The sequence below is a fragment of the Petromyzon marinus genome, chromosome 11, assembly GCF_048934315.1.
Source record: "Petromyzon marinus isolate PM22_M1 ecotype Great Lakes invasive population chromosome 11, UKy_Petmar_22M1.pri1.0, whole genome shotgun sequence".
In the NCBI taxonomy this organism is placed as follows: domain Eukaryota; kingdom Metazoa; phylum Chordata; class Hyperoartia; order Petromyzontiformes; family Petromyzontidae; genus Petromyzon; species Petromyzon marinus.
The window spans coordinates 12570301-12594658 of NC_133677.1; the positions used below are offsets into that span (position 1 = coordinate 12570301).

Sequence of the window (24358 nt, forward strand, 5' to 3'; positions counted from 1 at the left end):
TGGGTTATTTCAGACACGTTGTGGTTCTACCAACCCTTGCGTGACCTACCAACCCTGATTTTCAAGTGGCTTAATTACAGCTATGTGCTACGAGTCTGGACAGGTTTTTGGTTAGACAGACCCACTGATGATTTCAGGTGAAGGCCCGTAAACTGTATTCCAGGAGTGAACCTCTCTATGCTCCTGATGGCATCAACGAAACTATAAAACTATTTAAACTATCTTGTATTTTACTAGGTAAGGCCCACCGAGCTATATAGCTCTTTTGCAGAAGCGACCTGGCCACAAATGATCGCGCCATGAAGTGGCTTATCATGTGGAAGTTAAAGCAGCCAAATACTCTGAACGCACGTTTCTAAATGTGGAGGGGAAAACCGGAGGACCCGGGGAAAAATCCACGTGACCACGGGGAGAGAGAGAACATTTACAGCAGGCTTCTGGGTCGGGATCGGACCCACGATCTCCTGTACACCAGGCGAGGTCGTTAACATCTCACCACCGTGCCGCCACCGCTTTGCTGTGGTCGGCAAAAACTCGTCATGAATGTAAAAACGAAATCGCCGGTCACCTTCCAATCGCGCGCGACCCTGCTCTCTGGCCGCCTCCGACGTGGACAGGTGATCTGCACGCTGCGCGTGGTGCAGCTGGGCAAGGCGTGGGAGGAGTTCCGCACGTGGACCAACGTGGTGCTCGAATACGAGCCCTGCCTCGACGTGGCGGAGGCCGAGGCCCAGTTCGGCTGGTCGCACCTCGAGCCCTACCTACACTTCCTGCTGTCGGCGCTCTTCACCGTCCTGTCATACCCGTTGGCGGCGCGCGCCTGGCTGCCCTGTTCCGAGCTCGCCGTGCTGTCGGCCGTGCTGGCCATCGCCGGATATTACACGGGCACGGGGCAGGCGGGACGCGTCCAGACGCACGCCCGCAATGCCCTCCTCGCGCAGGTGCGTCGGCCCGCTGTCCACTCCCAGAAACTAAACTATAAACTAAACAACATTTTGTGTTTGTTTTACCAGGTAAGGCCCATTGAGCTGTGTACGTATGGATGTTGAACGCCTTCAACTTCTTTCGCACCGTACGTAGCCAACCGTAATAATAAGGAGGGCTGTGTGGCTGTTTTTCAGAGGCGACCTGGCCACATGATAACTCAACAAAGTGGCTTATCGTGTGGAAATTTACAGCAGCCAAATGCCCTTAATGCATGTTGATCATAAATGCGGAAGGGAAAACTGGAGGATCCGGAGAAAAATCCACGCGACCACGGGGAGAGAGACACGCAGACTCCAGATACACATGCGTCAGGGTCGGGATCAAACCCACGGCCTCCTGTATACAAGGCAAGAAAATTAACATCTCGCCACCGTGGCGCCCCTAAGGTGTTGGGCCACCGAATGGGAGCTCGCCCATCGTGCTGTCCTAGATCACTGCACAGGGGCGGATGCAGTCAGGTGCAGATCCTCGCATCAAGGCGCACTGGTGTGTTGTAGGTTAGTGCACTGCGCTAACCTAACTGGCGGCCTACGCTGGATTCCCGGCCGTGGCTGTAACGTCAGTGGCAGCGAATATCTGAACGGATCCGTGGCATTGCTGAGGATGATTCGCTCCTAAAATGAGTACCTGGTGCGGTGTGCAAAATATCAGCATGGGGGGGTGGGGGAAGACAAAGGTGTCCGGGTGGGGTTTGGACCAAACCCCCGGCCCCCTCATGTGCCGTGCCAGCCTGCAAAGGCGTTCCCTGTCAAAAAAAATTAAAATAAATAATAATATTTGTTATTTCTCTCTCAGCTGGACTTGAGCTGTTCTCAGAGGAAGATTGTTTACTTTTGTCTCGTATTATATACGTGCTTTGTGCTTGGTCCCACAAAGCTCACATATATTGTAAATAAATAAATAAACGATCGTTTATCTAACTTATACTGTCTTTACTTGTGAATAGTATGTTCAAAGTTACCTCAGGCACTTGCTTCACAGCTTTTCCATTTTAAACTAACATCAAGGGGCGATGTCAGCTTGCCGCTCTAGTTCCGAGCTCCCTGAACTCGTCATTAAATTACTCCAGAAGGCAAATATTTGCATTGAGTTAACATTTAACCCCAATAGCCACCTGATTAAAAACAATAAAAAAACATTCCCTCTCATTGACCGGTTTCCAAACTTAACATTGTGGCCCGTTGCCTAGCAACAAGATCGCCTAGCAACCGGGTTGCCTAGCAACCGGTTGTTTATGACAACCGAGCCGTGCTTAGCAACGCAGTAGCAACTCGCGCCACGAGATGGCAACGTGCGATTGGAGACTATGCAACATGTTGGCACGGAGACGCCCCGTCAGCGCTACACATTCTAGATGCCTCTGCGTGTGAACAAGTCTTTGAGAACATCGTCAGCGGGTTGCCCAGGCGATGTTAATGATATAGTAATAGGTTTTTACCCTTTTAGCTGGCACAAAAACTGACACCTTTATACAGGGGATCATGTTTGTTTGCATTTTTGACTGCTTGTGTTGTGGTTATTGCAAACATGATGCCTTGTGTAAAGGTGTCAGTTTTTGTGCCAGCTAAAATGGTAAAAACCTTTTACTATATCTTGTTACTGGCAAAGGAGGTCTCATAATGGTGTTAATGATGTTTAGTTTCAAGAGTGGCAGAAATGTATTGAACGAGATAGGCTATTGACGTTATTATCCGGTGGTCGACCATCGTGTGTCAGTAAATTACTCCAGAAGGCAAATATTCGCGTTGAGTTTACATTTAGCATGCAAGTCCTGACGGGGAGTCTCATTCGGCTGACAGGGTCCACACGCTCCCATCACATACACTTTCATCATGTGAATATATATTCACATACACAGACAACAACAAGCAACACAACACTAGTAACACAATACTGTTTGTTCTGCCGTAACGCGGTAGTTGCGTTCCTGAAGGGCACCGCATTATGGAAAAATCTCGTTATAATAAATAATATATAATAGAGGGCAAAGCACAGTCTGCTATACAGTGAGGGAAAAAAAGTATTTGATCCCCTGCTGATTTTGTACGTTTGCCCACTGACAAAGAAATGATCAGTCTTTAATTTTAATGGTAGGTTTATTTGAACAGTGAGAGACAGAATAACAACAACAAAATCCAGAAAAACGCATGTCAAAAATGTTATACATCGATTTGCATTTTAATGAGGGAAATAAGTATTTGACTCCCTCTCAATCAGAAAGATTTCTGGCTCCCAGGTGTCTTTTATACAGGTAACGAGCTGAGATTAGGAGCACACTCTTAAAGGGAGTGCTCCTAATCTCACCTTGTTACCTGTATAAAAGACACCTGTCCACAGAGGAAATCAATTAATCAGATTCCAAACTCTCCACCATGGCCAAGATCAAAGAGCTCTCCAAGAATGTCAGGGACAAGATTGTAGACCTACACAAGGCTGGAATGGGCTACACTATAACGCGTTAGATGCGTACGCAGGCCGACCAAAGACTGAGGCGCGTGGGTAGCATCTAGAAGCATCCAGCAGCATCCCACCTTGTGTGATAATGATGATGATGCTACGCCGAGGCAGCCGTACGACCGCTAATTCCGAACTCGAGTGACGTAGTTCTATTGATTCAATGGCGTTATATCCAATTCGCATCCGGGTTATAAAAATGTGTTCCCTAATTCACTCATCGCGTGATATCCAATTCGCGTTACGAAAACAACTCGCAGCGTTATAGAACAGACTTCACCCGTATTACAGCGCTGTAAGACTACCGTCACGACGTTGTTACTGTCCATAACAAGAAAAACACCTTCTGGAAAGTCAACAAGAGTTTTTCTCCAAAGAGACTGGTCATCGGGTTTATTTGAACCATTGATGGGAATGAGCACTTACACAAGATTTTTTAAGCAGGCAAAGACAAAAACGCTTTCCAGGTGTACATCATTGTGCCAGTGTAGATCAGTGTAGAGTAAAAGACCACGACATAGATAATTTGGTCTACACAATCACCTATACAAACTATACGTATGTTGAACTTCTTATGCACCGTGCGTAGCCAACCGTGATAATCAGAGGTGCGGGGAAAAACAACAAACTATACACGAAAATAAATTCTAAAGAAATGAGCTTTCAATCTAGACTTAAAAGTGCATAGCTCCAGTGGCTTCCTCATATCGGAAGCAAGAGCATTCCAGACGGCCGCAGAGGTGCATCTGAAAGCGCCGCGATGCGGCGACCGTCTTTCTTCGATGGTTAGCTAAAAGCCGCTGCTGCGAGGATGACCAGCGGAGTTCACGTGATGATGGTTTATGCTTCTTCACGATATCAGCGTGTACAGCATGGGCTGTTTATACTTGTGCATGCAACCGAAAACATAACTAAACAACCGAGACTGAAAGACGCACTTTTAAGAAAACAACGCCGCCGCCGCCACCTTCCCACGTCTCTTTCGTTTGCCGGCCGCCGCGCTCCGAGCAGGTGGCCATATCAGCCCTGCAGGGCCTGGCCTCCCTGCCCGCCGAAGCCCCGCTCGCCTGGCTCCTGCGGCCCCTCGGCGAGAGCCACCTGACGCTGCCGCTGGCGCTGCCGTCGCCGAGCGTCGCTCCGTCCCTCGCCCCCTCGCTCCGCCTCAACCTGGGCCTGCCCGCTCTGCTCTACGCCCTCCTCGTCTACTCGCTGTACCGCGTGGCGGCGGGCGCCCGCGGGGGCGGCGGCGGGGGCGGCGGCTACCGGGGTGCGTGCTGCGCGCTGGCGCCGCACGTCGTCTGCTTCGTGTGGTGGGAGCTGTCGGCCGAGCTTCTCTCGAGCGGCGCGACGGCGCTGGGGCTGCTGCGCGCCTCCGTGGGCTACGCGCTCTTCGTGTTCGCGCTGCCCGTGCTGGCCGTCGGGCTGTGCGCCGCCGCCGCGTTCCACTGCGTGCGCTGGCTCGTGGCGCTCGAGTTCGCCAAGGTGGGCGTCACGCTGGCGCTGTGCGCCGTGCCCGTGCTGCTGCGCTACTGGAACCGAGCCTCGGCCGCGCAGACGCCCAGCCCCGGGCACACATCGCCCGTCAGGTGCGCGCGCGCGTGTGCATGTATGTGTGCGTGTGCGCGCGTGTGCATGTATGTGTGCATGCGCGCGCGTGTTCATCGCTGTGCCGGCCTTCATAGGTGCTACTCGCTATAACTAGCACTTGCCCCAACAGCCTGCTAAAGATATACGGGGGATCTTTGTCTTTGTGTTCACCGCCTTCACAGGTGCTACTCGCTATAACTAGCACTTGCCCCAACAGCCTGCTAAAGATATACGGGGGATCTTTGTCTTTGTGTTCACCGCCTTCACAGGTGCTACTCGCTATAACTAGCACTTGCCCCAACAGCCTGCTAAAGATATACGGGGGATCTTTGTCTTTGTGTTCACCGCCTTCACAGGTGCTACTCGCTATAACTAGCACTTGCCCCAACAGCCTGCTAAAGATATACGGGGGATCGTTGTCTTTGTGTTCACCGCCTTCACAGGTGCTACTCGGTCATAGCACTTTGCCTCGACAGTCTGGTAAGGTTACATGGGGATCTTTGGCTTTGTCTTTGTTCACCACTGGGGTGAGAGCACGTTTAAATGTTTTGTTAAATACGTTCAACAGCACCAGGCTTAGTCTCTGAGCCATACCAACGCACACGTATTTGTCCTTAAGTTTTCACTCTAACAAAGGCTTAGAAACTTGGACTGAAGCACCTTTAGAATTCTGTAGGTTATTTTGGAACACACGAGGCTTCTTAAATTAAACTAAAACACCGTTATTAGGATTCCTGGACTTAAGCTGCAGTGGTGTTCAAGCCCGAGGCTCGCAAAGGCAGATACAAGGCTCCCTCATGAGTACCAGTTTACACCCAATGTCAATGCCCTAGAGCGGTGTCAACAGGTATTAAACGAACCAATGCAATCTCTCTAAACCAGTGAAAAAAATCCACTGTAACACATCAACCAGTGTAAACTCTCCACGGCTCTAAACTAAGCCAGTGTCAACTGTCTAAACCGGGACAAACTAAACACAGCTTGTGTGAGAACTGTCGGCTAACGACCAATTTTGCACTAAAGTCAGCAGGTGGCATTAACGGAGGTTATAGAAACACTTTTTATTTTTAAACTCATTTCCTAGAATTAAGCGTGATGAAACAAAGAATTGTTGAATTGCGCAGCTTCCCGTACCCTAATATGAGTGTTATATGTCGTTCCGTGTGATCATTCCACGCTCTGTGCCCCATCAAATTAAGAGCAGATTGTTGGAGAGGGTTTCCTCAGCTGATACCCATCCAGCTAATAGCATTCCATCGAAACTGACAATAATTTTTCTAAGTCTATGGTAGATTATGTTTATTTTCAGAGCAGTTATATAATCACGAACCACATTTTTACGTTTGTATTATTTTTTGCCCTGTTCAACTCTGATGGACACAATTCATAATTTGATATCAGACTCTTGACATGCAATGAATAACACGTTATCGGGGTTCCTTCATGGCTGGATCGGTGAAGCCTATTAATGGGGTGCCGCGGTGACAAGATGTTATCTCCCCTCGCCTGCTACGCAGGAGGTCGTGGGTTCGATCCCAACCCTGATGCCCGTATGTTTGCGTGTCTCTCTCCCCATGGTCATGTGGATTTTTCTCCGGGTCCTCCGGTTTTCTCCTCCACGTTTAGAAACACGCCTTTAGAGTATTTGGCTGCCATACATTTCCACGTGATAAGTCACTTCGTTGAGCTTTCTTTTGTGGCTCGGTCGCTTCTGAAAAAGAGCTACATAGCTCAGTGGAGCTTGTTGTATATGCCGGGTATTGAAAATGTTATGAAAATAATAAAAATTAAATGAATTTTAGAAAAGCGCGTAAGTGCAGTTATGCACATGAATTATGCTAATTAGAGAGATTGTATTAATTTATGCAAACGTATGTGATTATGCTAATGTTATGATAATTAGGCTTTGCTTCGTTGCCCAGGGTCGTATCATCAATCGGCATAAGACAATGAATTGTGTGAAGTTATGCAAGTGTGATGTAAGTATGCTAGATTAAGCTCGGCTTTGTTGTCTAGGGTCGTATTATCGATCGGTATAATACAATTATTCTCGCTTAACATTTTCTGATTGTGTCTTAGTGTGTCTATGTCAGGTCTCCAAATTCAAATCTCACCGCAGGATATAGTTCTTATAATTAAGATTATTATGCATGAACTTAGGAAGGCACCACTCAGACACTTCTGTGTTAAGCAACTTTTATTTCTAAACAAACCTTAACACTCTAATATGCGAACGCTTATGCTTGGAATTGTCAACACAGTACTCCTGGAGATGTTCCCCTCATTGATCCATACATTTAACCCTCAATGGTCACGTTTGTTAAACTGGGTAACAGTACAATCGATTATTCCTCAGAGTACGCGAGCATACACGGCGAGAGGAAAAGTCCTTAAAAATTAATGCAATGATATTCATACGAAGGGCAATAAAGAAACATGTCCCGAAGGCAAGAGTAGTTAGCAATTAATTCATTGGTAAGATTATGCAATTAAACAGAAAAAACGAACGACTAAAATACTTCTAAATGACCGTATTCATGTAACTCGACGGGCAGCAATGTTCTTCACGATCAGTTGATATTTAACGCACCACCTTGGAATGGCAACCCTTCTTGAAACACAAAGATAACTTTTGGAACAATCTCATTTGTCCCGATATGCGTGTTGTGTGTCTTCTTTGTCACTTGTTCAATAATTTTCGTAAAGCAGACACCGGGCGATGCGTCGTGAGGGTGTAAGTGTGGGGGAGGGTCATACAAACGGCTTCGTTGTCTCTCTTGCTCGGGGGCGGCCACAGTTTCTGTCCACAGCTGGGTGGAAGAGTCGGCACGACGCTCGCCGTCGGTGCGCGATGATCCCGTCGACAGATAGCGCCCGCAGCTCGTCCGCTGGCAGCTGGCACCCTGGCTTGGTGACGCTGGTGGGAGCGTGGGTCGAACCCACGGCGCTCTCGCCGGCGCTCTCCTCTTCTTCGCGGGCGGCTGGTCAGGCTCTTTCCCCTGCTGGATGAGCCGAGTCGGCACGACGCTTGTCCGCTGGCAGCTGTCTCCCTTGCTTGGTGGCGCTGGTGGCGCTGCTGCGCGCTCTCTCCGGCTCCGTGCTCTTTGGCGATGCTCGATTGCGCGTGCAAGCTCGTTCGCTGGTGGCAGACACCCATGCTCGGTGGAGCTGGTTCTCTGTGATGCTGGCTTTTTCGATGCTTGGCGCTTTCCGCCCTCTCTCCAGGTTGGATTGCGTGTCGTCGCTCGGCACTCTTTCTCTCTCATTTCTCTTGCTCTCTCCTCGATGGTGCAGCTGCCAGCTTCACGCGGACACCAGCCCTTACTTCAGGGCTGCGCTTTGTCGTTGCTGCTCAACTTTCGTGCTCTTCACCTTTTTTCCAGGAGGGCTCTTGCTGTGAGCTGCTCGTCGCTGGCTGGATCACTCACTCTCAAAACTTTAAAATTGTATTTGCACACCCCTTACACAACTCTGATAGTTTAGTACGATACAGCTTATCGCAATCCTCGATTCTGCAAGCGACTCAAAACATTCAGGATGAATGTAGAATAAACTTTCAGCGATACTCTGTCGGTCGATGCTGAACTCAGCACCTAACATCACCTCGCCCCTCTTCTCTGCGAGACACAGCACCCATTGCTAATGTCTCGAGGCCATCCCCGGAGCCTGCCCCTTTGCAAGACTGTCGTTCGCAGCACTCTTTCTTGCAGAGCTGTCCCTTGCCGAGCTTAAAAGTGAAATTCTCTCTCCTCTCTCCGCGTCTCTTGCGAGAGAGAAAACAACAACAGATGCCCACTGTCACCGTCCTCCTCCTGTGGCAGCAGCGGCCTGGCTGCCCCCCCCCCCCCCATTTTGACCTTTGACCTTTGACTGTTTTACCATCACATTTTGTTTGTTTGCATTCCCAACCCCTCTCTTCGTGGTCTGTCCTATTAGGGAGGGGAGGCACTCTCCCTTCATACGTATTTTATGGCTACCATGTGTTTGTGTCAAATTGTTGGAAGACAAAGGCGGCCGGGGAGGCTCTGATTTCATGGAATACATTATCTGGTCTTGTGTGTTTGACCTATTTTATTGTATCTCTTTTTGAGTTACCCTAGGTCTAATCTCTTGTGATTATTATTTGGTTTATGTTTAAGCAAGATTTCTAATGCACCATTAGATGTTACCTCCGGTATTTCAAGGGTTTTATTACTTTTTGCTCCCTGTCTGCATCCAGGGATCCGTGTTTTTTTATTCTCGAGGTGAGAGATATAGCTATAGTTATAGTTTTCGTGATTGCAGGAACTCATGTACTTTGGTTCTCTTGGTAAAGTCACGTAGATAGAAAGATACAATAATAAATACTATAAGGAATACTGCAGTCTATAATGTCGACTTATTCTTATAGCCAAGCTTCAACTTCTTCCGTACAAAAAAATATATCAGTTATAATGTCCGTTTGCCCTGTGCTCTGTGTCCGTGCCTGTGATTCTGGATATTTGTTTGTGAACTGTCCAAAGCGCCAAGCAGGTCATGGCATGCGGTCCTCTGGCAACCTGGAGATTTTGCAGATCGTCGTTAACCTCCCTTTGCCCCGGAGTTTATTATTTAATGGCCTTTTACGGCCTCCAGATGCTTGGTGCTTGTGGGAGGTAGCGGGTTTGAGGGTGGTTTATTTATTTATTTGATCGATTCTTATAAAAAAATGGCAGAATTATTTTTAATATAATTTTGAGAAAAAGGCCCATATATATACAACAGGCTTACCAAGTAAAATAAAAATAGCAGAGAAATAGTTTAATATGGCAATATAGTTCTGCAGTTTAATGTACCAGGAACATTCTCTGATGTTTGTGACCGTCTCCTAAGGGTTCCAGAAGGACAATTCTTCACATTGTAGCTCAAGCGAGAGCACGACTGGCATATAGTTGTTATCACGATCATTAATAAAAAATAAAAACAGTTGCTTTTCACAATCACATACGAAAGAAGAAGTTGGCCAAATAAAAAAAAAACACAATACCCTAATTTTGATTTCTGTATGAAAGTCCCTGCATGATTCACTGGTTATGTCGTCACAATCGGTTGTGACGACATGCAGAGGACCACAACTCCATGCATGCCCGGTTGTCAAAGGTGCCTTGAGCGCTATGTGGTTGCCAGTGCAGCAACATTCATTATAGATCGTGTTTTTCCCCTTTTTTTCTGGCAACAAAACAGCCGTGTTAAGATGTTTAAACAACAGACTGAAACCCTTAACAAGGAATCATGTCTGCATTAACCGCAATAATTGTGGTCAGAATGCAAACAAAAAACACACTCTGATAATATATGCATTGTCTTTGAAACAGCTTGGTCCACACCAGAGACAGTTTTCGTTTGAGCTTCGTCTCAAACGGTGTTAGACCAGAGGACACCAAAAGGCGAACAGCACAAAGACAATGCACGATCAGAGTAATGAGAGCTCGGGGTGAGCATCTACATCATAGGACCTCCTTTGCCAGTACCAAAATATGAGAATAGGTTTTTCCCCTTTTTTCTGGTAACAAAACAGGTGTTAAGATGTTAAAATACCAAACTGAAACCTTTTACAAGGAATCATGTCTGCATTAACCACAACACTTGTGGTCAGAGTGCAAACCAACATCTTAACATATTGACACCTGTTTTGTTGCCAGAAAAAAGGGGAAAGAACCTATTATCATATTTTGGTACTGGCAAAGGAGGTCCCATGATAACATTAATTATTGTACTGCCCTATACTTGCCACCTTCAACAATCCACAATAACCTCCAGAACCCGTACAGCACGGGGGGGACCCTTATCCAGCAGTGGAGTGGTGTAAGGGTACAATCGTTGAGAGCACTTCTTTGCTCTATGTTTATTTATAGCGACTCGCTCACCTTTTCTCGATCTTGCACTCGTATCGTCTCCCGTATTGCTCTTTGATGTAACTCGCTGAGCCGCCCCCTACCGGACATCTGTGGAAAAGAGCTTCGTGGCTCATCACATTCCTCCAGGATAACGAAATGAATAACACCGATTCTCGCTCAGGCTCATCCTCTTCTGGCTGACAACGGTCGCGGCGCTGAGTTTCCTGAACGCCACGCGGTTGGAGCGCACCGCGCGGCCCTACAACTCCCCCGTGTCGCTCGAGGCCTACGTGGCCGCGTGCGGGCCCGACGCCTGGCAGCAGAGCAGCATGGCGCACACGCAGTACATGTGCGCTCACCTGGAGGGACACAGGTGAGCCGCACGACTCACAAGCGCCTCGCCTCGCCTCATGCCGTCACTTGGAAGTGCGTACGTACGTACGTTGAACTTCTTCCGCACCGTACGTAGCCAACCGTTGCTAAATCGGAGGTGCGGGGAAAGGACAACAAACTAAACACAAAAAGCAGTTCTAAAGAAATTAGTTTTCAATCTAGGTGGCTTCCTAAAAATTGTGAAGGTGAAACGTTCCAGATAGCCTCTGACGCGCATCTGAAAGCGTGCGATGCAGTGACCATATTTATTCGATGGCCAGGCAAAAGCTGTTGTGAGGATGTATAACAGCAGCTCCTAAAGTACATCACATGTACAATGGTTTATTATAGTGCTGCAATATATCCCCATCCCCTACAACTCAAAACCGTTGCCTTAATTACAAATGCTGATAACACTGGACCTCTTCCAAACAATACCCAACAACCCTAAATTATCTGCTAATCCTAACAGCGAGTGTGAACCTTAAATCCTCCAATTAATAACACTAATCTCAACCCGTAAATGTCACCTATGTTTCTAACCTTACTTACAACTGCTACATGCGATTCTCTCGCTCAAAACTCCCATTAATGAATTCCACGAATTACGTCTATCGTTTAACACGAACCAAGAACCGCAAAGCCCTCGGCATCGCCCTCTTAGTCCGAGCCTCAAACCCCTCCTCGCCCTGTCGATGCCGCGGCTTCTCCCCAGAGTGACGTGGGTGGGCCAGCTGAAGCAGGTTCGCATCTTGGAGACGGAGAACGCCCTGGAGACCTTCCTGGGCCTCCTGCCGCTGCCCGTCGCGCGCTGGATGCGCTGCGTCTATGGCGACAAGTGAGCACCTGCAGCCACCGTTGACGTCATCGGCATGGGCATCCATGATAGAGGTTTTTGGGTTAGATCGTGTAAATATATAAATGTGTTATTAAAACCTGTCACCACTACACACAGCCAACTAGTAAGGGTTGTCACATAAACAGAACGTGGCCGATTCGTCACTATTACAGCACACCGGTGTGTTGGAGAGCAAATCCACATAATTTACAATCCGAGTACGACGTTTCGCCAGTAATTACAACCAGCTTCATCAGGCGACAGCCAGATTTGTGAAGTCTTACTGTTTCGTTCCTTATATAGAGGTGTAGATGTGGTGACCACGCTTCTGCGCTTTTGCATAATGTGGGGGGGGGGGATTACTGAGGCAACGTACATTATGCATGTGCATTATGCAAGCCCTTTGAACTTGCCCTTCCTGTCTGAAGGACAAGTTCAGAATGGTCCTGAGCCAACACCGCTCAGAGCTGGGTTTGAGTCCGAGCTGTCAGTCACCTTGTGTTCAAAACCATCCTCTCAAGCAGAGTGAATTGATGATCTCATCTCGGTCAGCAGAGCCTGCATTAACAATTAGATGTAAAAATATGGATTTTAACTTAATTCAGTCCTAGTACAGCTTTGGTGGTCTTAAGTGTATGCACATAATGGCATGTTGATGTTTGGAAAACTGCCAAGTTTTTTTAGCAAGGCCTGAAGGAGCATTCTTGTGTACTTTTAAGAGGCCTTTTAAAGTCACACCATAAATAGCTTCGTGCCATCTTCCGGTTCTGTCGCATAATGTGAATGCTCGCCTCGTGAAATGAAATCAGGAGCACAAATTTGGACACGGTTGGCGATCGAGTCCCAAGAAGTGTAAAGTGTTTAAAACGTGATCAGAGTTTTATGGGCTTGTCACGTAAACAAAACGTGCCAATTAGTTACTGCTTCAGCACACCGGTGTGTCGGAGAGCAAACCCACTGCAACATTTGAGTGCCGTGACTTTTCGCTGGCCATTAAAACCACCAGGCGATTTGCCAGATTTGTGGAGAAGTCTCCCTGTCAAACAGGACCGCCTACGTGTTCAGCCGTTGAAAACGTGCAACGTGCCGAACCGTGCCCGCGCGCCACCTTCCCCCCCCCAAGGTACCCTCCGTGCAACAGCAGCGAGCGCAAGCTGACGGCCAGCGAGGAGCGCCTGTGCCGCACGCCCCTGCCGGCGCGTCACCCGTGCCACCTCAAGCGCCTCGACCGCTACAAGTTCGAGCTGACCCTCGTGACCCTGGGGCCGGGCGCCGCCGACTCCCAGCGCGACGTCTACCTGCGGGGCGGCAACGAGTTCCGCGAACTGCTGCTGCGTGTGCCGCACGGCAGCAAGATGGAGGTGAGCACGCGGCTCGAGGGGCCCGGCCTGGGCGCCAGGTGGCCGGCGTTCGACCTGCGGGCCGCGCGCTGCCTCGGCTGCTCGGCGAACGAGGGCTGGGAGGAGGCGCAGGAGGAGGAGGAGGAGGGGGGAGGCGCCGGGCCGGCGCTCGGGCGGCGATTCCTCAAGGTGGAGTACGACTGGTGGAGCACGGCGCTCAGCGGGGTCAAGTTCGCCTTCAACTTCTTTTTCTCGCCCCTGCTCAGCGTCGAGCTGGACTGAATCGCCGGGGCGACAACGGTGCCTGGAGGGGCTCGTTTGCTGCGAACGGGATTGCTGTCCCCGAGCGCGATTGGGAAATAAGCCTCGTGTTTGGATTAAAGATGTGCGTTGCAAAAGTGCGCCCCTGTTTACACACAGTTAGTTTTGTTTTCAGTTACTGAGGCGTTGTTGTTTGGTACGCGGCGAAGTTGTCAACCTGCTCGCCAGTAGAGAAGTTTGCACGTCACTAAATGGGTCATTTCCTGTTATGTCAACGGGTGTATTTTCAATGTCTTGCCATTGTTGACAACGTTATGCCGTTTGTCAATTTCGTCGCCGCAATACCAAAATAAAGCAATGGACTTAAAGCTGCCAAGGGGTTTCCTAGTTCCCTTAAGCTTGATATTAAACTGGGGAAACCTCCCCACACACAATATCAGCCGAGTCTATAAAAGAAATTCGCTTCAAGCCGAAACAATATTTTTAAGATTCAATGCCAACGTGTGAACATCGCTGTTTGTGTGGAGACATATGTTGAAGCGAACTACGAAGGTGGCAACACCATGCTGTAGAACTAACCACACCATCACAGCGGTGGCAAGGTTCACAGCTTGCATCGGGGCCAAGCGAATCGCCCGCTATCTGCGCGTTGCCCGCGTGCGTTGGCTGCCCTCGTGCTGTAACGGCCTTCGAGATGCATCGATTATCCGAGCACGCACAGTGCTGCACTCTTCCCTCTTGCTTGTAAACGACGCGAAGGTCTTTCCGTAAAGCCACGGTAAGCGCGGTGTATTTTACACATCTGTCCCCAGGCCGGTGGCCGCTTCACGGTACATTACCTACTAACAAATGGATCATGAAATGCACGAACATGTAACCCCATATTATCCTGATAAGAGTGCGCCTGCGTTGCATGCACATTAATCTATAAATCAGGCCACACAGAGGGGAGGGGGTCTGCTCGGTTCTGCATTGATAACGTGCCAGTGTGTGCTTGGAATGTATAATTATAGTGCACAATAAAGGCTTAGGATTGTGAAAGTGTATCACACCGACGGTTATGTAAATAGCACGAGTCTTGAATTTCATGTAGAAACAAGCGTTTTAGACTACTTGGATGCTATACATTTCCACGTGAAAAGCCACTTCCTTGAGCTATAATTTGTGGTCTGGTCGCTTCTGAAATAGAGCTGTACAGCTCAGTGAGCCTTACCTGCAAAAATAGATAGAGTAAAAAATAAAATGGTAATTCCACGATCGCGGTCGTCCGTTCCAGCTGCCCCGTGTCGGTCGTGTAAAGCTGTGCAAGGCCTGCGTGGTGTGCAAGGCCTGTGTGGTGATGCTGCAGCTGTCGTCGCCAAGTTGAGCAGCTCGCAACCCTGTGACGTGACCTTGTTTAAAGGGGGTGGGGGGCGGGGAAATACGACAACAAAACTGAGGGGTGATGGCGGGCCCACGACACAAATGTCAGAATATGTATTTGTACTGGAGGAATCCGATGAGCTACATTGGGGAAACGAAACGACATGTCTCGGACCATGTTTGCGAACACATGGCAGATCTGAAACACGTTAGGACCAATACCTCTGCCGTTGCTGATCATTGTTTTAACGCTGTGGGCTCACGAAATTGATTTTTCCAAGACGGCAGTACTCTGCAAACCCACCGGCTATCATCAGAGATTTGTTCATGAAGCCATCCAGATATATAAACACAGACACAACTTCAACCGAGAAGATGGGTACAAACTGAGCAATCATTGGAAGGACGTTATTAACCAGGTAAAGTCTTAACTGACTGTGATGTTTCCATCCTACCGCCTATGTCAACTGTTATTTCCGACTCTCTGTGTGTGTCTCTCTCTCTGTCTCCCTCTCACCATGTGTACCTCTTGCTCTTAGGGGGTTTTTGTTCCTGTTGCCCGGCTCTCTGACATTGCCATGCTAATCTTCTCGTTGGCACACCTCCGGTGGCTGGGCCGTCTCACATTGACATGCTAATCTCTCACATTTACAGCTTCAAATCCCAAGATTTACGTACAAATTCCTTCTCTAGCTCCGGCCACTTACCCTTGGGTTGGGCCCACCAAAATCCTCTCGTTGCAGCAGCTCTTTCTCCTACGTCAGCAGTCCTCCTGCTGTGTTTGTTTCACACCTGATGACGGTTGCTTGCGTTGCGATCGAAACGTCGTGATCTATTATTTTTTCTACCTACGTGACTTTACTGAAAGAACCAATGAGTAGAGCTCTTTTTTTGCAGATGTCCCAGTCAGGGCGGGTCAGAACGTTACGACAACAAACAGTGCAGAAAACACGATAGGAGTGCTCAGTATAGGAAAGGTAAACAAATAACTTGAAAATGTACAAATAAAACTACGTTATTATTTTTTTTATCTTACCATGTAAAGCCGACTGAGGTATTAACATATTTTTCAGAAGCAAACTGGCCACAAATGATAGCTCAACAAAGTGGCTTATGTGGAAATGTATAGCAGCAAAATAATCGATATATCAGCGCATGTAAATGTTAAACAGATTGAATACAATCCGCTTGTGTCTGTCACGTGTTCTTATCTGGTTTTCACCCACGATGCACGTGTCGTACGGTTTTCCCTCGTTATTAACGAGCTGGTTGTCTGCGATTTTGGTTGTCCGTGAATCCCATCTGGAACTTTACACGACCGCACGGAGAGAGAGAGAGAAATAAATTGATGAGCTAAAGTGATGAGAGAGAATGTGATGCGAGAAGTTGATGAGCTAAAGAGATGAGACGTAACTTCTTGAAGCTTTAGAAGCATCTGCAGACGTTGCGCATACGATATACTCATAGGGCACTATCATCCGCGGCATTTGCTATTCACGAGCATCTCTGGAACGGATTCCTTGCGAATAACGAGGGAATTCTATAAACGATGTTTGGCTTTTGATTTAAAGCTTTCGTGACTGCAGGGATTCATATGCTTGGTTCTTTCGGTAAAGTCACCACGTAGAAGGGAAACAATAAAATAATAAAAATATAAAACAATAAAATTCTCACGACGTTTCGACTGCAACACAAGCAATCATCATCAGGTGTGAAAACCACAGCAAGAAAATTTGTGTTGCAGTCGAAACGTCGTGAAAATTTTATTGTTTTATATTTTTATTATTTTATTGTTTCCCTTCTACGTGACTTAACGAAATAACCAAGATTATGAAGATGTTTGGCTTGACTAAGAATTGAGTGTCGATGTTTTCAGCAGTGTTATTAAGCCCTATGTAGCACCCCCCCCCCCCCCCCCCCAGATGCTATGGGCCTGATTGTTCGTAACTGATACCAACATAAAATCATCCCTTCAGCAATTACTTGACAAATTATGCTTGACAACCACGTCACATTCTAAAATGTACACGAAACGCATACATTAAGCACAGGCAGGAATCTCTTATTTGAATGGACACTGCAGGAATGTCTGAGAAGACGAATATGCTGGGCCAGCAATTGGTCCCATTAATCGTAAACTAAGAATGAAACTTTGAAATTGATTTACTCTGCGGCTCATTAACCATTAAACATTGTCGCTCAGTGCATTCGTCCCGCGAGCCGGGGACGAGAGCGGTGTGGCAGTGGAGGGGTCTGCACAGAGCAGAGGACCAGTTGCGGATGGTGTCTATGGGGGTGCTGCCCCCATCTAAGATTGAATGTTAAACTTAAAACCCGTTTGTAAAAAAAAAACGACAAATAGAAACTCATCACAGGTGATTAGGATGCGAGCTTCCCATTGGCCCGTCTAAGGGCGATCTCGGGGACGCCTCGACCAATCACAAGTAGCCCTGCTTGAGGCTATTTTGCATTCCCCCAGTCCATCCAAACGCCCCCCCCCCCTCTAAAATGTAACCCCACCCCTAAGCTTCAGTCGCCCGTGGTACATCCCAACATGGACATGTGGGGGGGGCTCTGCTGATGAGTGCTAGACCTTAAACTCATCATGCGTCCGTTACCTCTCGTGATCCTGCAATCGAATCCACCGATATCATCCACCACCACACAAGCCCATTCATTTGCTCCGTCTCCTCGGTGGGCAGTATGCCCTCTTTGAACGCGCGATCCATTCCGAACCCGTGCGTTGCCAACGCCGTTGATTATTTTTAACCTATCAACCCCTCGTAGCCACGACGTCCAAATCCTTCTTTTGCAATCAACAGTTTGAAACGATGTCACTAAGCCGCGTCTAATCTACACGCGTGCCTCTGTCCGTCCAGGTGTCGTCATCGCAAGCGTACATCCTTCCCCACGCTTCTGTGCGCACTTTACATTTATCTTCGTCTATTACGTCTCTTGGTGAGCGACCCTTGTTCGTGAACCTGGGAGTGATTCTACTACGCCCTGACGACCAGAAATTGTGTCGGCACACGGTCACGTTCACTTTTCATTAGCAAGGCGGGTAGCCTGGCTGGGCCGTGGAGGGGAAGCCGCAATCGAGATTGGAGAATGTCCAGAGTCGTTCGAATTGACGTCGGAAGGGACACGCGCACACCCTTCGGTAGCAATGCTGCTCGGTCTGGCCTACAGGACTTGTCCCACTGAAACCAAAAAGAGCAACCCTGAGCCACACTGTTGCACTCATGCATGGTCATCGCAACCGCCGGTGGTTCTCAACCTTTGTTTGGCTTGCCGTGACCGCTTCTTGGAATTTGGTTTCAACCTAGTAACCCCCCTTGTCTGACCCAACGTGGTTATCTGACCCAACGTGGTTATCTGAGAAAAAAAAACGCATGTACAGTATGAATAATGAACATCAATATTTTAACCAATTATCTATGTGCGCGCCCCTGAGCTGATAATGTCGTTAACTACTCCAAACCGTTTCGATTTGTATCAAAATATTGTTAATTGTGACAATTCGAGTAGTGAATATAAATGGCATCTTCATTGGGCATGCACGTACCTGTATGTTGAGCGCTCGTTGCAGTGCAGGGTTTATTTAAAAGTATTTCAACAATCCCAATGTTGGCATGAGCTGCATTTGTGGCAGGTCGAGGGTGGTGTACAGCCCTGAGATGGGATACCCACCCAAAAAAAAGGGATCGCGCATGGAAACCCTATTGAATGCCCTGGGCTTATGTGGCTGTAAGCCTAGATAAGGATATCTCGCCAGTTATCTGCAGCATTCGTTACTTCGCGTTGACCCCACATTTGCACCACAAAAGACAGCAGCGGGTGTACGGTGACCCGTGCTGTTATAGAAATCGCTAAAATCGCCATCCCCCCCCCCTCTCTCTCTCTCCTCCCCGATAGGGGAACACGTGACCCCTCTTAGTTGATTAATCACTTTAATTGATGCAACATTCTGCCACGTACTTTTTAATTTTCTGTTGCTATGCTTTCTCCACATTGCTTATATGATCCTGACCCTACAGTAGAACGTCATGAATGTCATATCGCACGAAAGTCAATCGTCACAGCGCAGCTGAAAGCATCTCCCCCTCCCCCCCCAACATTTTAAACTCGCGACCAGATTTCTACCTCGTCTGCTTTCAGGGAAATGTCGCCGCAGGAACTCCATAAGGGGCCGTCCATAAATGACGTCACGCACCTAGGGTTGGGGGGGGGTCAGACATTTGTGACGATGTGTGACGAGGGGGGAGGGGTTTGAGAAATATGACGTCACATCAAAATGCGCAACTTTAAATAAATATAGACAACACGTTCTACTTAATTAAATAGACTTTTTTAAAATATATAAATGTTTTATCCTACAACATCAGAGTGCAGCGCCACATTAAATACGCACTACAATGACAATAGTTTAAAGCGATTTTAAGCATGTTTAATTACAAAAATATTTTGGGGGGGGTGGGAGGTGGGGGGGGGGACAGAGCTTTGTGACGTCATATTTGAGGGGGGGGTCTGACTTTTTGTGACGCTGTGTGACGATGGGGGGGGGGGTCCAAAATCGCGTGACGTCATTTATGAACGGCCCCATATTCGTGAGAGTCGTGAGCGAGCGAGCGAACGAGCGCGTCCGAGCTCTTCCTGTGCACCACCAACCCCCCCCCGGGTTCAAATCCTTGCTGCATCCACTCGCACTGCAGCCCCCCACCCACCCACCCCCCCCCCCCCCCCCGTCGCCTGCGTACTTGCGCCGGGGGTCGACTCGAACCTGCGACGCCTTCACGTCAAAATGATCGTCCCGAACCTGCTAAACGGCCACAGTACAGCCACTGGGGAAGCTTCAGGGAAGATTGTCGCGCATGACAGCCTTCAAGGTCCCCCCAAACCCCCCCCCCCAAAACCCCCCACGTTTGTTTCGTCAGCCGCGCACAAGCTGAGGATGGACAAACCCAGCGGTTGTTGCCAGTGGCTCTCACCCGTGGGGTGATTTAGAAGTGTGTGAAATTATATAGCACACGACAGGCATTGGTGAATAATCACGTATGAATCACGTGATAATCACGTAATAATCACATGGATCAAGTATAAATCACGTATGAATCACGTAATAATTATGCCCTAATAATCACGTATGAATCATGAATGAATCACGTATGAATCAGGTAATAATTATCACATAATAATCACGGATGAATCACGTAATAATCACGTATGAATAACGTAATAATCATGTATGAATAAAGTAATAATCACGTATCAATCACAACAATCACGGATGAATCACGTAATAATCACGTATGAATGACGTAATAATCAAGTATGAATCACGTAATCATCACATATGAATCGAGTATTAATAACGTAATAATCAGGTATGATTGACGTAATAATCATGTATGAGTAACGTAATAATCACGTATGAATCACGTAATAATTATGCCCTAATAATCACGTATGAATCATGAATGAATCACGTATGAATCAGGTAATAATTATCACGTAATAATCACGTATGAATCACGTAATAATCACGTAAGTCACGTAATAATCACATGAATCAAGTATAAATCACGTATGAATCACGTAATAATTATGACCTAATAATCACGTATGAATCATGAATGAATCACGTATGAATCAGGTAATAATTATCACGTAATAATCACGTATGAATCACGTAATAATCACGTATGAATCACGTAATAATCACGTATGTGTCACGTATGAATCACGTAATAATCACGTATGATTCACGTAATAATCACGTATCAATCACATAATCACGGATGAATCACATAATAATCACGTATGAATCACGTATTGATAACGTAATAATCACGTATAAATCACGTATCAATCACGTATGAATCACGTAATAATCACGTATCAATCACGTAATAATCGCGTATGTGTCACGTATGAATCACGTAATAATCACATGAATCACGTAATAATCACGTTTGAATCACGTAATAATCACGTATCAATCACATAATAATCACGTATCAATCCCATAATCACGCATCAATCACATAATAATCACATATGTCACGTATGAATCACGGAATAATCACTTTATAAATCAGGTAATAATCACGTATCAATCACATAATAACCATGTATGTGTCACGTATGAATCACGGAATAATATTCACGTATCAATCACGTAATAATTATAACTTAATATTCACGTATGAATAACATAATAATCATGTATGAATAAAGTAATAATCACGTATGAATCACGTATGAATCACGTAATAATCACGTAATAATCACATGAATAAAGTAATAATCACGTAGGAATCACGTATGAATCACGTAATAATCACGTATGAATCACGTAATAATCACGTATGAATGACGTAATAAACACGTAATAATCACGTATCAATCACATAATAATCACGTATGTGTCACGTAATAATCACGTATCAATCACATAATAATCACGTATGTGTCACGTATGAATCACGTAATAATATTCACATATGAATCATGTAATAATTATCACTTAATAATCACGTATGAATAACGTAATAATCACGTATGAATAAAGTAATAATCACGTATGAATCACGTATGAATCACAATAATCACGGATGAATCACGTAATACACAAGTATAAATGACATAATAATCACGTATGAAGCACGTAATAATCACGTATCAATCACATAATAATCACGGATGAATCACGTAATAATCACGTATGAATAACGTAATAATCATGTATGAATAAAGTAATAATCACGTATCAATCACATAACAATCACGGATGAATCACGTAATAATCACGTATGAATGACGTAATAATCAAGTATGAATCACGTAATCATCACATATGAATCAAGTATTAATAACGTAATAATCAGGTATGATTGACGTACTAATCATGTATGAGTAACGTAATAATCACGTGTGAATCACGTAATACTCACGTAATGATCACATTCATCACGTGTGAATGACGTAATAATCACGTATGAATAACGTAATAATCACGTGTGAATGACGTAATAACCATGTAATGATCACATGAATCACGTGTGAATGACGTAATAATCACGTATGAATCCGCCAATATAAAGTAACTACGATGGCATTAAAATCCATATGGTGACCGAGAGCGATGTAAAAGACCTTTCTCAGTGGTCGTCAACAATTGGGTGGTTTCCAAGAGTGACCAGCGAGCTCGAACAAATTACCCCACGGATGAAAAAATAAGAATAGTTTTTTTTACCCTTTCTGGCAATTTAAAAGGAGTTGTGTTAGGATGCTGAAACACCAAATAGAAACCTTGTGAAAGGAATCATGTCTGCATTAACCACACACAGTACATAATTATAATATGGCTTTGTCTTTGGAACTGATTGCCCTGGTCTCACTACCGGTGTGCAAAGCGTCCACTGCATTTTTATTTTATTTACTTGCATTTCCTTGCTTCACCTTGGTGCCCTCTGACCCCGGGTCACACATGCCCCGGCCACTTCGTTTTGTCACCAGGAAGGCTTGTGCCACGCCCAATTTTTAAACCTTTAAAAACAGTTGCCTTCAATGGCCTTACCCCCCTTTCATTACACGCTTTCTATTATCTCACTCTGTGCGTTGTTGTTGTTGTTTCCGTTGTTGTTACTCTTTGGTTCTATTCGGTAAAGTCACGTAGGTAAAAAATAAAACAACAAAAATCACGACGTTTTGGCCACAACACAAGTGGCCTTCATCAGGTGAAGGGACCAGACTGTCTCGAGGACAGCGCTGGAGTGAACACAGCCAAGCTCAGACGGTGATCTTTAAGCTGTGTGAGAGGAATTAAGGTGCCTTGACAAAGGAATTAGCATAAAAATTAGCATTTAATTGGCGGACTTAGCATGATGAACGGTGTAGAGGGAGTGAACATGTGCAGGCCGGAGAGGATTCGTTGTTGTTGTATCCTCAAATCTTGTAACTCAATTTTAACCCACTTCCCAATGTGGTATCAACTGCAAACTTGTTATACTTATGTCATACTGATGACAATACTATATACTACCATCAATAAAATATCTATATTTTAAAACAATTTTTTATATGTTATGTTTCGGCTTGGGTCTAATTGTCCACGGTAAACTCACGTTGGCTGTAAATCACCATGGTCCCTGACGTTGTGGCAAGCTTCAGGGCCACTTTCTGGAGTCGTGGAGTTCTTCCACTACTAGTCTGGTACATTTCATTAAAGCGTGTTTAAAATTTTTAAAAAATATATATATATATTACTTATTCCTCCTGATGATGATCGCTTGTGTTGTGATCGAAACGTCGTAGTTTTTGTTTTATTTACTTTGGTTTTTCTATCTACGTGACTTTACCGAAAGAACCAAAGGATATTAATTCCTGCAGTTACGAAAGTTTTAAGTCAAAAGTTACCAGCTAGTTTAGGATACCTAGCAAAAGGCAATCGGTCAGGTAGGGCCCCAATATTTGATTTGTCTGGCAGGGTCGTACCTAGGCTATTGCATATCACGGCTCCCCATTGCCTCATTACATCATTACAAAAGCGGTGTTGTTCTTTAAAACCAACTGTTCTTAACCTGGGGTGCGAGATGCCCTTTCTGTGGGTGCGAGACATATGCCAGATTGTTTTTTAAAGGTAAAGAATCTAAAACACCAATTAAGCACGGTCACGTATATAAAGTTAGGGTTTAAATTTTGATTTAAAGCTTTCGTGACTGCAGTAATTCATATTCTTAGTTCTTTCGGTAAAGTCACGGTGAAGGGAAACAACAAAATAATAAAATATATATAAAACAATACATATTTTATTATTTTGTTGTTTCCCTTCAACGTGACTTTACCGAAAGAAATAAGAATAAGTTAGGGTTTGTTTAATCCCTTGTATTTATTAACTTACTTTTTTTTACGATTCAGAATCAAAGGGGGCGCAAAGGCTGCGGTCAAGGTTAAGAACCACTGTTTTACACTTTCGTAAAAAAAAAACCCCCACAATATCTCGTGGTGTTGGTGGTGGTGGTGGTCAAGGGGAGCCCCAAACTCGTCGCTTTGTCCACTGGGTGTGGGGCGAGGCGCCCCCCTGTCTGACCTCGCCACGCCAGCCACGCTGCTGCCTCGAACCCATTCAAGAGCCACTGGACAAAACGTCGACTATATTGTAAACGGGGTTTCTTTTGACGGCCGTGTTACTTGGCGGATGCGTTGGGGTTTGTTGTTGTTGTTGTTGTGAGACGTGCTTTGTGCGCCACTGCCAACGGAGTGTAACCCCAATAATGAGTTTGTTGTTATCTTGAGACAAA

At 46.2% G+C, this 24358-nt stretch overlaps 1 protein-coding gene across 2 annotated transcripts in view; it reads left to right on the forward strand.

Moving 5' to 3' along the window:
• LOC116941206 (wolframin-like) overlaps positions 1-16266 on the forward strand; it is a 52101-nt gene extending 35835 nt beyond the window's left edge. For both annotated transcript variants that reach the window (XM_032951991.2, XM_032951993.2), the window contains 5 exons: positions 618-941; positions 4453-5027; positions 11065-11256; positions 11971-12093; positions 13217-16266. In XM_032951991.2, the coding sequence (XP_032807882.2) occupies positions 618-941; positions 4453-5027; positions 11065-11256; positions 11971-12093; positions 13217-13715 (1713 nt within the window). In that variant the 3' untranslated portion in view covers positions 13716-16266. The remainder of the gene's footprint in view (positions 1-617; positions 942-4452; positions 5028-11064; positions 11257-11970; positions 12094-13216) is intronic.
• Positions 16267-24358: the final 8092 nt, after the last annotated feature.